Below are 17,797 nucleotides of genomic sequence, written 5' to 3' on the forward strand. Positions count from 1 at the left end.
CATGCTCGCTACTATTTATTTATTTATTTATTTATTTATCATACTTATACCCCGCTCCTTAGCCAAAAAAGGCTCTCGGAGCGGCTTACACTTAGCAAAAAAGACAGTCCCTGCCCTCAGGCTTACAATCTAATAAAGACATGACACACAAGGAAAAGGAGTCAAGGAGGGAGGGAGGGAGGGGAGAGAAAGAAAGAAAGAGAGAGAGAGAGAGAGAGAGAGAGAGAGAGAGAGAGAGAGAGAGAGAGTCCAGCAGGAGCAGGCCCCGATGTTACTTCTGCCTGCTCCTGTCCCCTCGGTCCTCCTTCTTCTCCACAGGGCCAAGATGGCAGTTTGCCCTGTGGGGGGGGGAAGAGTCCAGCAGGAGCAGGCCCCGATGTTACTTCTGCCTGCTCCTGTCCCCTCGGTCCTCCTTCTTCTCCACAGGGCCAAGATGGCAGTTTGCCCTGTGGGGGGGGGGGGAAGAGTCCAGCAGGAGCAGGCCCCGATGTTACTTCTGCCTGCTCCTGTCCCCTCGGTCCTTCTTCTTCCCCACAGGGCCAAGATGGCAGTTTGCCCTGTGGGGGGGGGGAAGAGTCCAGCAGGAGCAGGCCCCGATGTTACTTCTGCCTGCTCCTGTCCCCTCGGTCCTTCTTCTTCCCCACAGGGCCAAGATGGCAGTTTGCCCTGTGGGGGGGGGGGGAAGAGTCCATTTACTACCCATTTACGGATGTTCACGCATCCTTTAGGTGACGTTGTCCGACTCCCATGCAAAATAGACCGCTTTTAAGCTGTCTTTTAAAAAGACGTTGCTTTGAAGCAATGAGTAAAAGAGGATAAGAGAATATTTGAAGAATGTTTATTTTATTTACATATATACATACTGAGAGAGAATCTGGGGAACATAAGCCAGCAGTTTGCTTGGGGTGTGGGTGTGCTAGAATGACCAGATACAAATGAGGGCAGGGCTCCTGCAGCTTTACCTGTTGTGATGAAGAGGGGATTTCACCAGGTGCTGCATATATACAAATGACACCTGCTGAAATTCCCTTTTCTAGACAGCTGTTAAAGATACAGGAGCCCCGTCCTCCTTTCCATATGGTCAGCCTAAATAAAGACACCATTATTTATTATTTAAATATTTTTACTCCACTCTTCAACTGATAAGGCTCTTAGAGGAGCTCACCTGAGAACAATAATTTATCATTAAACGAGTAAAAATAGTCTATTTATTGAAGAGGTTTGCTTTATCATGGGGGAAAGAAAACTTTCTTTCCTGAGATTATTCAGAATTTTCTTACATTTAGTTTTGTGGTGGCTGCATTCCCTCCCCTCAATGCCCTGTGTGGAATCCTAGGTATATGAAGGATGAAAAATGAGGCGGGGGGGGGGGGGGCAGGTTGCCAACATAGTTGATGCTGTTGCCACTTGCATTGGCAGTGCAACAAACAAACAAACCCAAAACCCTTAGGAAAAGGAAAACAAAGAAGCTGTTCTACAACCCTTGCCAATGGAGATGCCTACCTGTGAGAAATTGTTGGAGAATTTCTCCTCTCCCTGAAGACATTTGGTGAAATTGTCCCCCAAATTTCTCCATCCACAAATAGGGTGGAGAATTCTGAGTGGCCACTTGCGCACAGCTCTAGTTCTAATGTTGCTAAGGACAAAGTTGGTGCCAGCTCCAGGTTCTTGAGGGCAAGGCCCCTCCCTCAGTGAGTCTACAGTGTCACCAGCTGCTTTGGCTCCTCCTCCTCCTCATTGCTACCACTTGTTTGCTTGACAGGCAAAGAGCCAGTGAGCACGCAGGCATTTGCATCTACTGCTTCTCCTTCCCTCTCCACACCACCAATTTCTGGGCCAGAGTGAGAAGGCGGTGGACAAGCAGGAGAGGAGAGTGACAAGGAGGTGGACAAGCAGGTTATGATGGTGAGGAGGAGTATCTCCAGGGAGCTCTTGTCAGTAGGTCCCTGGTGAGCTGTGGGCCCTTGGCAGATGCCCAATGACCCTTGGTGCCAGCCCTGGCAAATTGTATATTAATAAACACATTCGTAAAGAAGCCCTGACTTCTATAAATGAGAACATCCTGGAAAGCTGTAATTTTAAGTGAATGTGAATGAATTTTAAGCAGCAGAGTTGTTAAGCTTTAAAATAGTATCAAAAGCCCTTTGATAACATCCACCATATATTGGTGAGCCATCTGGGGTAGCAAAGTTGTTACTTCTTTCCCAAGGCTTCCTCCAACGATACCAAATAAGAATTTGCTGTGATGTGTGCTTCTTTGTATTCTAGAAGAGATGGTGCAAAAGCAGGAAGAGCCCAGTGGTCACATCCTGGCAGGCAAAGGACGTGGAGAAAAAGAAGCCTATGCATTTCTCAGAAACATCTGCGATGAGGTGAAACTAATGAGGGAGCACCTGTCTGCTGAGAGAAGTGAAGTTCCTATTAATGCGAAATGGAATGGGTTTGTGCATCGTGTGGAGAAGCTGTTTTGCTATGTTCGGCTGGTTTTTTCAATATTGTTTATAACATACATTATTCTGAAATGGAAGGAGTAGACTCCTTAATCCTTGCAAATGAAATGTGGCTAGATGTAAAATCAAGGAATTATTATTCACATATATCATGCCCTTTCCTCAGCAGCTTTGTAAATGTTTATTTATTTATTTATTTATTACATTTATATACCGCCCCTCAGCCGAAACTCTCTGGGCGGTTTATAACAGTTAAAAATGGTAAACATTAAAAAGTATACAAAATTTAAAAAACATCAAAAACATAAAAACAAGATCTACTCTAAAAGCCCAGATGCCTTACCTTCCCAGAGGATTGCACAATTCTTAGAATCATAGAATAATAGAGTTGGAAGGGGCTCATGAGGCCATCAAGTCCAACCCCCTGCTCAATGCCTTGCTAGTGGCTGTTATTAGCCCCTTGAGGGAATCAGCTGTTATGGTGAAGTAGGCCAGGATGTTTTTAACGACTTACTACTCTCTGACACATTAATTATTTTTAAAATATGAAAATGTTACACTCTAAAGTGCAACACTGGGTGTATGAAATAGGAATGTAGCCAGGAGAAACTGAACAATTCAGCCAGAAAGGAAAGTCAAGGAAGTTATCTTGTGCAATAAATGAAAAGGAAATCTGGGTGATATTAGAATAATAGGTGGAAATAACGACAACATACACAAAACTAATGAAAGTTTCCAAGTTCTAAATGCTAACTTCTTTCACTACCTTGGAGTAATCATATAATAATAATAATAATAATAATAATAATAATAATAATAATAATAATAATAATAATAATAATAAAATAGTTATTCACTCTTAAATTTATTAAAATATTTATATGCCACTATGCCCAGTTGCTCAAAGCTGTTTCAAACATTATATATATTAAAAAAACTTTACGGGTGAAACAAATTCCAGAGGAGTAGCTCTGTTAGTCTGTTGTAGCAAAAACAAGAGTCTTGTGGCCCTTTAAAGACTAACACATTTATTTAGGCAAAAGCTTTCGTGGACACTGTCCACTTCAGCAGACAACATCAAGACAAACTAAAAAATATTAAGAATATCCAGTAATCAGTTGTAATAGGCATAAACTTTAACCAAAAGAGGAGGAGAAGGAGAAGATCTGTAGCCTTTGAGAAAACAAAATAAAAGATAGTTATCCAAACCTTCATTGGAAGGAGGTCCCAAAGCTTCTGTATGGCCAGGAGAGGTGGTCCTTGCAGATGGAGGGTCCCAGCCATGTAAGATTTTAAAGGTTAAAACTATTAATTAATTGAAGGAATGCAGTCTAAGAACTACTGAAATTACTTGGCTACTACCACACACACAGCATATACACAGTATATTTATCTCCAATTTCTACAGTGTTTATTACTATCCAAGGGGAGAAAAAATTATCTTCCTCTCTACAGGAAATTAAGACCAACCACGAAGGGACTCGAACCCTCAATCTTCTGATCCGAAGTCAGACGCCTTATCCATTAGGCCACGTGGTCATATATAGAACCTTTTTACAAAAAATCTTACTTACCTGATGCCCCCTAACTCAGGGTCAAGCGTATGCTATATAGTACTATTGCAAATAGTGACAGTGTCCCGTCGGTAATTTTCACCCAATGATCGAACTCCTGCAAGAGCTTCTTTTAAAAAAAAAAAAAAAAAAATCGGCTGCTTTGCACAAGAGAAGTTAATATCGAAATACTGGCTTACAAAATAAAATAAAAAGGTGGGGTGCCGAAGATTCTGGTAAGTAGCATAGAACGCTTTTTAAAAAATGCATATTCCTGGGTGCATCACCGAAATAATTAAATGGAAGCATTAAAACGCTTGTTCCCCTCTCCTTAACTCTGGACTGGAGGGACAAACGAAGCGGCGGGGGTAGGTGGGTGGGAATGCTTAGTATTCTGAATGCTAGGAAAGGCTGGATGTTGCTGTTTTAAAATAAATACAAGATGGAGTTGAGAAATGTAACTGGGGGAAGGCAGGTCCCACCGGATTAGCTCATCCACTCGACCCTGCGGATGAGGCTCATTGCGCGCCTTTAAATTGGAAAGAGTTCCCTCGTCGTTCTGCAAAACCAATCCCGCATCTCCCCGCCCCGAATTTGGACACGCCCGCCCAGACCGGGCTAGAGCGCCTCTCTACTTCTAGCCTGCTGAATTGTGTGTGTATGTTCACATAGTCCAGGCCCTCAGCAACAGCAGCTGAACTGGATCATCACGGGGTGGGGGGTGGGAGGTGGGGGGGGGGGGGAGAGAGATGATGCGTTGTCCTCCTTCTCTTTTTGCTCTTTGAGAGTTTTGTGATTAAGAAAATCGGGACGTGTTAAACCAGGGGTAGGGCACTGTGGCAGGATACCCTGGAGAAGATGCTGATGCTAGGGAAAGTGGAAGGCAAAAGGAAGAGGGGCCGACCAAGGGCAAGATGGATGGATGATATTCTGGAGGTGACGGACTCGACCTTGGGGGAGCTAGGGGTGGCGAAGGCCGACAGAAAGCTCTGGCATGGGCTGGTCCATGAAGTCACGAAGGAAGCGACTGAACGAATAAACAACAAAAGGGCACTGTGGCCCGCCAGATGTCGTTGGGCTGCAACTCCCATCAGCATAACCAATGGTGAGAGATAATGGGATTTGCAGTCCAACATCTGGAGCAGAGCTTTCCAAACTGTGTGTCGCGACACATTAGTGTGTCAGCTGCAGTGTGTAGGTGTGTCACACAAACGTAACGAGAAACCTCTGAGTCTATGTGAAATAAGCAATACCAACTTGCATGCATTTTTACGCAGCAAAGGTGCCGATTAACATGGTGCACTAGTGTATTCCCCTTCCGTCATATCCGTGTATGCACACCACAGTCGAGGGATCATACAGGTACTGCGCATGTGCAGTATGCATAATCGGGTCGAAACAGCTGATTCCGCTTCACCTCCAGTGATGCGGCTGCACCTGAAGTGACGCATTCGAGAAATTCCATGGGTCCAGTTTTTTGATAGAACACCGTCTCAACCGCCGCTCGATCGCAGCTCGACAAAATTGGTTTAATGTGAAAAGACTTGGAAATGTATGTTACCTTGCAAATCATATACCGTATTTCTTCGATTCTAAGGCGCCATCGATTGTAAGATGCACACTAATTTCAGTACCACCAACAGAAAAAAAGCTTTGATTCTAAGAATTAATAAACGCACCCGCGATTCTAAAACGCACCCTGTTTTTAGAGATGTTTATATGGGGGGGAAAGTGCGTCTTAGAATCAAAGAAATACGGTATTTTAAAAAATATAAATGAAAGGTTTTCTTGAGATATGTTGTGTCCCCATCAATTTCATTATTACAATTTATGTATGTGTCCATATCTCTTATAAGGAGTTAGTTTAACCTCCGGTTTGCCAGTAAAACTGAATTACTGTGTCGCGAAATGATGCATGTCTAAAAAGTGTGTCACCAACATGAAAAGTTTGGAAAGCTCTGATCTGGAGGGTCACATATTCACTAACCCTGTGTTAAACCATAGGCCGATTAAACGATGGTGCAAATGGGAGGTCTCTCAATACTCATAATTAACTCAAGCGTGTTCACAACAAGTACTTTTTAGCATCTTATTATCATTATAACTACTACATTACCATCGGTAAAGCCCTTTTTGAGTAATTACAGCCACGACTGCGCTATGTACAGAGATGACTTGAAAAGCAAGTAACTCCCCTTGCCTTCTCCTGCCTACCACAGAGAAATGAAACCTCTCTCAGCACTGGGTAAGGGAAAAGTCTTGTCTCCCAGGGCCAGCCCTATTATTAGGCAAAGTGAGGCAGTTGCCTCAAGCAGAAGTTGGGAGGTAGTGAGGTGTGAGGAAGAGCAATAGATGCTACGCAACCTGGAATGGCTTGCCAGGAGAGATTCGTCAACTTAACAGTCTTCCAGAATTTAAGAAAGCCATAAAGACTGATCTCTTCCGGCAGGCCTACCCAGCTGAATTTTAAGATGCCTTTTTTAATGGTGTACTTCTTTTAATGGTGCACTGGTTTTAAATGTTTGAATTAGTTTTCTGTATTTTATGTTGTTTTTAATTGTGTTGTACCCCACCGCGATCCAGAGGGAGAGGCTGGTAACAAATATATTATTATTATTATTATTATTATTATTATTATTATTACCACCCTGCCGCCCCCCAAGCAACCTTGCTGTCCTCAGGTATAGTGGAGGATGCTATCCCATTGCCAGTGTTGACATAAGATTTACTGCATAAAAGTCAGTTTATTTTTCAGTTCAGGTAGGAAAATGTCTTGGGCCAGCCCAGTTATCTCCAATTATTGCTTCCCCCGCCCCCAATTGCTAACCTTTGCTTTTGTTGTTCCCATGTATACAATGCTGTAATGTAAGATTTAGATGAGCAATGAATGGAAAATCCATTTCTGCTGTTCTCGGTCTTCTAGTTATTAAAACCATTGACAGAGAAAGGTAGCTTCCATTGCTTTTTGTATATATTCTGTAAGGGTAGTAGAAAACCTTCACACTAGAAACAGAGTCTTCCAATGATGGTGCTTATTGTACCAATTCCTGTTAAGACGTTGCTCCCTGTCTCCAACTTCGGGTTCTGGATAGCCGAGGAGGTGCGGTTGTGTGCTCCCTCAGTTCTTGAGGTACTTTGGAACATGTTTCCTATGAACTTGGTCTGTGGCGGGACCATCTGCCACCCTTGTTCTAGCCTTGGATTGTGCAACAGAGCAAGAAGGTGCTTGTCGAGAACCAACCTTTATTAAAAAAAACATCCATCATAGAAAACCCAAGGGAGAAGAGGGATTTTACAATATCCCAGGGATCAAAAGATGCCAGATCGGGATACTCAAGATCTGTGGTACTTTGTGACAAAAAAAAAACACACAGAGAGGAACAAGTAGCCTATAGGGCAAATCAATGAATCTTCAAGAAAAATAAGAGACTGCTTACCTGACAATGTGTGGCACTAATGCTACCTGCCACCCTCCTGGAATCTCTTTCCCCCCTTCCTGTCCTTGTTTTTTCCTCCCAGGCAGTGCAGTTGCATCTCCTCCACCTAATGGGAGCACTGAGTACCTGATTTGCTCATGAGTGATGCACAGCCTCCAATTTAGCCATGCTTATAAGAAGTGTGGTTGACATGGAGCAAGCCAGGAGTCTAGCTGAGCATGGGGGACTTGAAGCAGCTGCATGCAGCTCAGCAACACTGCTTGCTACCTCATGAATAGGCAAGCAAGTACCTGATGGAGCAAACTGCAGGGATGGGCAGTGTTAAAGTCAAAACTTCTGGAGGGCATCTCCCATCAGCCCTCACCATTGACTATGCTGACTAGGGCTGATGGGGGTTGTAGGCCAAAACATCTGGAGGGCCACAAGTTGCCCACCCTTGTGGTAGAGACTGGCTTGCTGAGGCCAGTACTCATTTACCCCCAGCCTATATGTGGCCCTTTCTTCTTGTTCCTGCACTGGTACTTTCAATGAGAAGACCTTAAGTCAATGGTAGAGCAGGTAGAGCATGTGCCTTGCATCTAGAAATTACCAGGTTCAATCCCTGGTCTAAGCAGGTAGACCCCTAGTCTGACATCTTGGGAAAGCTGCTTACCTGTCAACATAGACCATACTGAGCTAGATGGATCAAAGGGCTGACTTGGTAGGATATAACCCGAGCTGACTTTTTGCCTGGAAATTTGATTATATAGATTAGGGATTGTTTGGCAGATCCCAAAAATAAACTGCATTCCCAATGTATTTGCCCACCTAAGAAAAAAGTTACAGAGAACGTAATATTACTTGCTTTCAATTTGTATCAAGGTATTTACTAGAAGTATTTTTATGGTGCTCCTCAGCCAAAAAGGCTCCCAGAGATGTACGTAGAGTTCAACAGGACAGTCCCTGCCTGCCTGCCTGCCATCTTCCAATCTAAAGACACAACACACAGGAGAAGAGAAATTGGGGGAGAAGAGTGTGGGGGTGGGAGGTGATTAATTCTTCTAGCAGGGCTAGCGGAAGAGCCCTGCTTCCTTCTCTCATAGCCTGGTGGAATGGCTATTGGCAGTGACAGCTGAAGGAGGAGGAATCTTCACAGGGTGGGGTGGGGTATCTTGGGCAGGACTGGTGGGACAAGAGCCTGGTTGAACCTCTATTTGTTGGAAAGAACCACAATGCTCTGGCATTAAGAAACTGCAGTTATTATATAGTTACTGAATTAGGTGAGGTGGTGATTCAGAACCATAGTTTCTGGGCAATGTGAGACCAATAAGAGGCAGACAACGGCAACAGCGCCAGAAATGAGCTGACTAAGGAAAAGAAAAATATGTTTTCATAGAAGTCAACCAGGGACATCAGATATAAAACAAACACTGTGAGCCAGAATGCATCCACAATAAAGTTTGCTCATTTTTCATTTATATCGTATAACCCTCATCCCCTCTTATCATAGTTTTACTCTTGTGACTCATAACGTTAGCAGCAATTTCAAAGGCTGGTCCCAAGAGTTTGCTGAGTGCTTTGAGCAATTAGCATTGAATTCTTCATGAAAGCAATTTAGATCTTTCATTGCAGCAACTTCCACCCGTACGTTTTTACATCACATCTCTAACTGCACATCTGGAGTGATGTCCTATAGGTAACTCCTGGGGCCAACTAGAAAAGGGGGAATGTGGGGTATTTTCTCTTGGTTTGTTTCCAACAATTATGTTATAGTTTTCTGTCTTCTTTCTACTCCTGAGGGCAAGGAAGGGGGATGAAATTAGTGTTTATAGTCTTCTTGAAGTATACTTGGCAGAAAGTGCCTATTCCAATGTATTAATGCTAGTGCAAAATTTCAACTACAAGTCTTTTTGCCCTCTACTTGTGCTGACTCCACAATTGTTGAATTCACAGAAGACTGAAGCCAAGTTTTATTTCATTAGGGACAGATACTGTATAGTACAGATGTACACAAGTACCATGCTGTTGCAGAATACCTTTCAAACACAGTATTTTCTATCATATTTAACACCCAAGAAAGGCTGGAGAGAAATCCTGAAAGTGAAAATGGGTTTTACAGTAAATTCTATCCTGCCAATTTTAAGGGAGCACGGTCTCTCCAGATCAGGAAATAAAGCAGCAGTGACTAAACTGCAGTTGACCTGAACGGCTTATCTAAAAGGGCAAAACTATACTGTTAACCAGGGCTGAGGAACCTATGCCCCACCTCAAGATGCTCTTGGATTCCATCTCCCATCAGTTCTTGCCAGTATGCCCAATGATTGAGGATGGGAGTTGTAGTTTAACATCTGGATGGCCACAGATTCCCTACTCCCTTCTATTAATGAGCAATGGATGAGCGATCTGGATTCCTACTGCCCCCATCTTGCTTGATTAGGTTCATGGATGGACTAGGTGACTGCCATGTAATCTACACCTATGTCATCATGTTCAAATTGTTTTAAAAATCTCTATTGATAAATTTAATTTTCTCAGTGCTTCTTTTACAGAATCATCCTGGGAGAGGGGGGGGAGGCGTTACTAAAAGCCCCAAATCCACCAACCCAAGTCTGGTGCAAAGACAATCATTCTACATAATAAGTACTCCTGGTTATCCCAAGCTTTCTTCATTGCATGAATATAATTTAGGGGAGGGGTCATTTTGTTGCTGCAGATGATAAGCAATTGGAATCAGAAAGCTTTGATGATCTATTCAAATCACCCAGAGATATACTAGTAGATCTAGATCTACTTTCTTCTCACCTCTGCCCTGAGGACTGATTATTCCTAAATGAGCCTGTCCATGAACTAAGATCTTCAGAGACCCTTCTCCAAGCTATCCCACCATCAGAAGTGAACTGGATGGTGACAAGGGCCAAGACCTTTCTGTAGTGGCACCTAGACACTGCAATACCTTCCCCAGAGGTACATCTGCTCCCCACCCATTCTTTTAGATGCAAGTGAAAACTTTATTTAAAAGTGCCTCTACAGAAGGAGGGAGCTGCTGTTCTGTATTCCTTAGTTTTGATATCTCATTGTTTTGCTCTTAAAAAAAATATTATGTGATGTACCTGTATTAATAGCTTGTTAATGGAGCCGGATGGCAGGATTTACAAATTAGTATCAGCTACATGTACTTAAGTCGGTTTGCAATTACCATGATATAAGAACATAAGAAGAACCACACTGGATCCGACCAAGGGTCCATTTAGTCCAGCATTCTGTTCACACAGTGGCTAACCAGCTGCTGACCACAAGCAGGACTGCCAAATATCACTGATGAATTCAAATACCATTAGTAGGCAATGCCTTACATTACAGAAAGCGAATGAACAGAAACACAAAGCCAAGAATAAACTGTGTCAGTGGCACAGTTCGATAGAATATCACTCAGTGGGCAGCAAATATATATGCATGTGTGTTGCCATGTTTATACATATAGTGCTGCTACAGATTAATAAATGTAGTTTACACCTCACATTGAGAGGAATTAAAATAGGGATGGACTAGGGGTATGAACTACTCTGCAAAAGAAAGTTAATACCCTAATACCTGTTTGTTTGTGTGATCTTTACAAAAGCAGAGCCCACTCTCCCTTTTCCCAAGGTGCCCGTGTTGACCACCAGAGTCTGGTTACCTGCACTACAGGAAGCAAGAGATAGGAAATTTGGCATATCCTCATATGAATTTACCCAGTTTATTGCTCTTGGGAAAGCATTCAATACTTTCCATTTTGGGGAGAAATAGTTTTAAAAATTCTAACAGATCTGTTTTACAGCAGTCTTCCTCAACCTTGCACCCTCCAGATATTTTGGACTACTATCCCAGCATTCCTGACCATTGGCCATACTGGCTAGGGCTAATAGAAGTCATATTCCAAAATTTCTGGAGGGCACCAGTTTGTGGGAGGCTGTTTTAGAGGTACTGAATCCATTCACCCAAACTGGCATTTTAGAAAACCAACATTAAAAATAAGGGTGGGGAGGAAGGGTGGGAAAGTCTTCTCATTCCTTTCGACTGTACTCCTTCCCTACCCCCATGTGAAGTCAGGTCAATATTTGTTAAAGGATAACAATATTTCAAAATTTTAATGGTGACAAATAGTCTTACAAGATTAGACAACTGACCCAAGTTAGAATCTGGGGCCAAGATCAACAATTTTAACTGAACCACTTTTCAGAGCTCAAAAATGAAGATGAAGGCAACAATCTGACATAGTCTAATTTAGGATTAAGCTATATTGAGCTCAGCAAGTAAACATGCACCCGATATAACTTACTTCTGAGTAAACATGCCCCCAATTCAACTGCAAGATTCAGAGAGTAGACACAGATTGCTAAGGCTCCAGGACAATTACTTTATTTAATAATAGATTTCTGAAGATTGACGGATGCTGCAAAGTACTTTCAGTCAGCCAGCTTTTACAATTCAGCAATAGGCTTGTGTGGCCAAAATGGATATTTTTCTTTGTCCAACCTGGTTTCAGGAAATGCCTCATGGTAGTCCTCTAGTGTCATCTGTTCAAAAGGTATCATGTTTCTAAGCTTCTGAAGCTTGAAGGGAAGGAGAGATAATACCACAATTACCATATCATAAAGAGGAATACTTAAAAGGCATGGAGCTTTTTCAGAGAGAGCACTGCGTGGAGCAGCAGCCTGCTTGCATCATCAAGACCACCAGCTTACCTCCTTCTCATGCTCGACAATGCGGGCTTTAGACGCTTGTATAAAGGCAGCAGCACTCTTGTCCTGCAAGACAGCAAATTATTCAGTGACCATATTAGTGACATTATCTGAGACACTGAACAAGTATGGGAGGCTTGGCTTTGGACTCAAAACCTATAGCTCAACAATATTCAGTCCTATAGTTATCCTCTTGTGACGTGGATGGCTACTAAGAAGAGGGCCTTTTCTGCTGTGGCACCCCAGAGAGGCTCACCTGGTGCCTACATTGTGTTCTTTTCGGCACCAGACGAAGACCTTTTTATTTTCCCAGGCATTGTAATCCTTCAGTTTCTGTTGTTTTATGTCTATTACTGAATTTTAAATATTTGCACTCCTGCTAGCTTTTACTTTGGTTTTTATTTTATACTGTAATTTTAAACTTTTATATTGGATTTTATCATGTTGTATGTTATGGTTTCAATTGTTGTGAACCACTCAGAGAACTTCAGCTATTAGGCGGTATAGAAATGTAATCAATCAATCAATATGTGGGAAAACATGTAGACTTAAGGCAATTCACATACCCAGAAATAATGTGCATGCAGTGATCAGCCTATACACACCCACCCACACACCACTGCAAGTAAACCGGTATACATGGGATATGCATAATTCCTGTATTCCTTTTTTAGAGGGAGAAGGATCAAAAGAACTAGATATATCATCCATACATTGTACATACATTACCGCACTTGTGTGGTGGCAGGTGCATAGCCTCATTCTAATGGTGTGAACCAATCTTAAGCCATTGCCACTTATAACTTACAGCAAATAATTACCAGTAGGAACAGATGTCAACAAGGCTTAAGTGGAATCCACTACAACTAAAAAAATAAATAAGGAAATTGCTACTCTCTCCCTGATTTTGCAAGCACGTTCTAATTTTCTAGTTTTACCCTGACTCCCAACCTAACCTGATCTTCGGCTGTGGGGCGGTATATAAATGTAATAAATAAATAATTATTATTATTATTTTAAAATAAAAAATAAATATCAACTTGTTGGGTGTGGGCAGGAGAAAGTAGAAGGCCTCTATTACCTTATGCAACAAGAACACAATCTGAGGCCTGCAACTCTTGTAGTTAAAAAACATCCTCACCAGTGCCACAATTCCAGAAGAGGAAACTCAGAAGTATGGCTACTCACAAGCACATCGGATATGATCAGTGGTGAACAAAGAATTATGTCCAATCCCATTTGCTAAAATGAGATTTGTGAGAAGCTGTGACCAGAGATTAAGGTTGAGCACTACCTGGCAAAATCCCATGGGCTCCTCTTCTGCACATATCACTCACATGCACTCAAGAAAATTCACATAACTGGACAAAGGAGCAAACACTTACAGCCTCTTGTTCTTGGACATTTATCTTAGCCGACTGGGTATCCACAGGCTCAGCAATCTTGAGCGCCTTGAACTGTGAAATTAAAGGGGGTGGTGGTGGATATTTTAAGTGTGTTGCTTCCAATTCTGTCAGCACAATATTTGCTTCTCCCAAGCATCCCTGCCTGCACCCTTGAGCTACAGACCCTTTCTGCTCAGTGATAGAGTGCATGCTTGGCACTTGCTAGTTTTTCAAATCACTAGTCTCCTTCCCATCAGAGTCTTGAGAGTTTGATTCAAGACCATGCACGTCTGAAGTAGTGAGCTACATAGATATCTGAAGGGCTACAAGTTACTTACAGAAATCAACTGACCTTGCTGAGTTAATTTGCCAGCATCTTCATTATGCACAATGAAGGATACAGTTCTATATGCTACTATTAAGAATGCACAACATCTGCAGATTCTGTCCATAAAAAGTGTTAGGCTGCATGTTGAAGTTTTATTGCAATCCATAGAACTTAAACATTTAATGGACTTGATGTCATCTAACATTGTCTGAATTGCACCTTGGATAGCTTCTTTAGTGTTAAGCAAAAAGCCAAAATATTGAACCTAGTGCAAAAATTCCAATTTGAGCTAATTCTAGTTCCAAACTAGTTCCTTATAAAATTTGAAAAAACATGCAAATGCATAAACGGACAGGTGGAGGTGGAAGAGAATGACCAAATGAATCCTTCTTTCCAAGAGATTCACTTTGTTTAATATTATTTCTAGCTAACAGTGGGACAACAAAGCCTTTAGCTGAAACCGGAACAGCAAAGTCTCTACTATTTCATGTGGTTTGATGGAGCAAGTTAGAAAAATTGTAAGAGCATATCAGGACAACTGAAACCTTATTGGCTCATTCCTTTCTTATCTTCAGGTTTACCCCAACTTCAAACAGGTTACAAGTTCTTTTAGCAGGTATCCAGAAAGAACAGTAGTAGGGATCATCAGAATTTAATCTATACCTTTTCCTAGGGAATAATTTAGTATGAAATAGGAGCACAACAAAGCCAAGAAGTTCAAATGTTCAAAATCAGGCAATAGTCTTTACAAAACAAAAGTAATACTAAAAAGATCAACTTATCATCCAGAAAAAAATGATAAAACAACCAGAAATCTGGAGTATGAATAAAGTGTACATAGAACATTGTGGACTATAATGGGAATATGTACAAGGAATTCCTATATTCTCCTCCTCATATTGAGCAGATTGAGTGTGTATACTTACACAGCAAGCTCATACCCAGCAAAGAAATCAAAAACAGCAGGATTATTGCTTCAAGTTTAGGTTTAACATATCCTCCACAAGGCAATGCCTGCTGTTGCAGAAGGTGGGAGAAAAGTACTAATGCCCCAAGGAAGTTACAACCACTCCTATAAGCTTTATAGAAGTGTTCCATCACCGAGCTGCACCACTAGTGCCAACATTACCCAGAAAAAATATTACAATCAGTGTGACTTCCAGACTATGTGACATCCTGAGAGCTTCCATTTAGTTTCAGAAACATTCCAAGTATCGTAGTCTCACCTTTTTCTCAAATTCATCCACCATGCCAACTTTGGCAACAGCTGTCTTATAAAAAGCCCAGTCTATAGCTGGGGGAGTCTCTGGCAAAGAAGCAAGCCTATTGAGATGGAGAAAATAAATTAGAACAATTACTGGACAATTTAGGCATTCCTAGTTCTGCAGCCATCTCTCATTCTTGTCACTCACCCTAAGAGCAGCTAATCAAAGCTGCCAACATTCTCAGCCATTCAGGTGCAACCATAAATAAGCCTTGGAAGCCATTAACAAGAATGAATGATGGGTAGGCAACATATTTGGCTTTTAGACAGTATAGAAATGAAATGAATAAATATCCTCATTTTTATTTAACTATTTTTATGTTAAGTCTAGCCCAGTAGACTCACAGAGATAGTTCTGTCAGAGTTTGATACAAGGGTTTTGTCAAATCTTAAGGCAAACAAGCTTTAATAGTTACAAGAGATAGCATGTGGCATCTAAAATCTCACTCTTGTTATCATATTTTAATCATCCTTAAACTAAGGATTTTGCAACAGCAGTGAAATATATGACAAAGGCTAGTGAACAGTGTGGTGATTAAAGTAACCTGTAAAAATGCAACAAATCACATTAATATCACTGATAATACATAGCTTAAACCCACCCATCATACACAAACACAAAGATAGCTGAGCTGAGAAAAACCAATATCCTTTTGCCCACAGTGCCGTTCTCACACTGGGAGATACTCACTTGGATGACAGAACATCACTGCGTGTTTTCAGGGCATTAAACATGGTTTTCTGATTAGGAGGCACTCGCTCAGCAAATGCCATCCAGTCTATTGCTTTCAGAGCAGCTCTGCGGCCAGCCATTGTTACAATCTAGAAAATCAGAAGGCAGAAAGAAAACTAAGCAATAGGGAGAGAAAAGGGGAAATGCTGTATGTCACAGGATAGTTTTATAACCTGTAAAGCATAAAGTAAGAGATAAACAAAGAATAATAACCATACAAACAGATAAGCATTCCCCTTCATTTTAAACGAAACTCAAACTAGGACTGCAGCACAATGCATACTTATTTGGGTGTAAACCCTACGAACTCAATGACCTTTAAGTAAATACAATAGATGTACCTTGTAAAACTCAAAAACATGTACTTGCTTATCCAATAAAAAGTAAAGAAATATTATTTTCCTTACTCAGAGGAATAGTTTTATACGACTTTTACTTCATAGATAAAGATGCCACAAAACACTGTTTCTATGGGTTATATCCAACGTAAGTCTAATTTAAGACCCATTCATTTTAATGGTTCTCCTCTAAGTAAAACTAACACTGCTTATGATTACCCAATGACAAAATGCACAGTTTAAGAGAAAAGCTGCATTAAAAGAGCATCAAAAGGCAAACCAACTTGCAAATTCTTATCTCAGGAAAGGACATTAAAAAGTACTCCTGTCAGGACAAGGCTTAAGGACAACGAAACCCCAATATCACATCGTTATGAAGGAAAAAAGAAGAAGCACGGATAACAAAGAAACAGAAAACTAACAACAGGTTATTCCCAACCTCACCGCGACGGACGGCTGTTCTTCACTCACCTTCAGCAACCCTTTACCCCCAACCCAGCGCCCGCCGGAAACGTGTTCGCGGAAATGGAGCCTGACCGTGACCGGTGGGACCAATCAGGACTAACATCCCCGGAAATACTCTGCTGCACACTCGGCATCATAGAGAGAGAGAAAAATAGAGCACACTTTACTTTCTTAGGTGGGGAAAAGCCCAACGTGCAAAAGTCAAGAAAAGCAGCGCACACAAGCGCGGCTCTATTCAAGCGAACACGGGCTTTAGGGTTGGGCGCTTAGGCCGCCATCCTGGAAATAAACCTCATTGAACTCAATGGGCTTTACTTCTGAGTAGACACGTATAGGATTGGACTGGTAACTAGATATACCCTTGCTGCAATCGCGGTGTGTTTTGTTAGCGATTAAGCTTCTGCTGCACTGTCTGTTGTCAACATGCCGGTGTGAAGATTTTGGATCATTTAGGCATGCATGCGAAGACTGTTAGCTAAACGAGCTCGCTTGAAATATCTCTGTATCCCATGATACGATGGCCTGCATTATGGGGATGATAACACGAGACTACGCTGCAACACTCAGCCGCTCTCCAACCCCCAAAATAGGCATAATATAAGCCTTACTTCTTCTGTTCCCCATATCTGTAATATGAAGTAAATAATTTTGGACAGTTTTCTCTGTTCGGGAAGCACTAGCAATAAAAACGCACACTGGAATTTATTTATTTTTACACCCAAAGGCAAAACAAGTATTTGGCTCTGACTGGGGTGGGGGGGAGGACACGCAAGCTGCCAAATCAGAGCTTCGATAGAAGCCTGAATTTCTCTATTATAAGGAGCTGTCTAACTCAGCTCACACGGGGGGAGAAATGGTATCAAAAGTAACCAGGAAGTCCCATCTGCAGTAAAAGAAAGCGCCGCTCTCTAACTTTCTTGTGTCTACGGTTCATATTCGGAATGGAGAGGCGTATCTTTTTCCTTCCGGTTTCTGTGTGGGTATTCTTCCAATATTATTTCTAATTGTGCTTGAAAGTATATCCTCGTTCTAATTGTAGATTACTGGTGGGTGGGTGGTTGTTGTTGTTTTAAACAAAATCCACTCCTGTTGCTTTCCACCAACGTTACTGTTTCTTTAAACGCACGTGCGGCGGAGGGTAAGG

The 17,797-nt window shown here is 41.8% G+C and overlaps 1 protein-coding gene and 1 non-coding gene across 2 annotated transcripts; both read right to left on the minus strand.

Moving 5' to 3' along the window:
• Positions 1–3,916: 3,916 nt before the first annotated feature.
• Positions 3,917–3,989, minus strand: TRNAR-UCG (transfer RNA arginine (anticodon UCG)). Its single transcript has one exon. It is a non-coding gene; the product is annotated as a tRNA-Arg (tRNA).
• A 7,806-nt stretch (positions 3,990–11,795) lies between these two features.
• Positions 11,796–16,719, minus strand: ATP5PD (ATP synthase peripheral stalk subunit d). The gene is made up of 6 exons (XM_063120261.1): positions 16,660–16,719; positions 15,809–15,939; positions 15,080–15,176; positions 13,526–13,597; positions 12,144–12,206; positions 11,796–12,011 (listed from the first exon to the last, which is right to left on the minus strand). Exons 2-6 carry the CDS (start codon positions 15,928–15,930, stop codon positions 11,880–11,882), a joined length of 486 nt encoding a protein of 161 aa, XP_062976331.1. The 5' UTR covers positions 15,931–15,939; positions 16,660–16,719; the 3' UTR covers positions 11,796–11,879.
• Positions 16,720–17,797: the final 1,078 nt, after the last annotated feature.

This window comes from Elgaria multicarinata, chromosome 3 (genome assembly GCF_023053635.1).
Source record: "Elgaria multicarinata webbii isolate HBS135686 ecotype San Diego chromosome 3, rElgMul1.1.pri, whole genome shotgun sequence".
Taxonomy (NCBI): domain Eukaryota; kingdom Metazoa; phylum Chordata; class Lepidosauria; order Squamata; family Anguidae; genus Elgaria; species Elgaria multicarinata.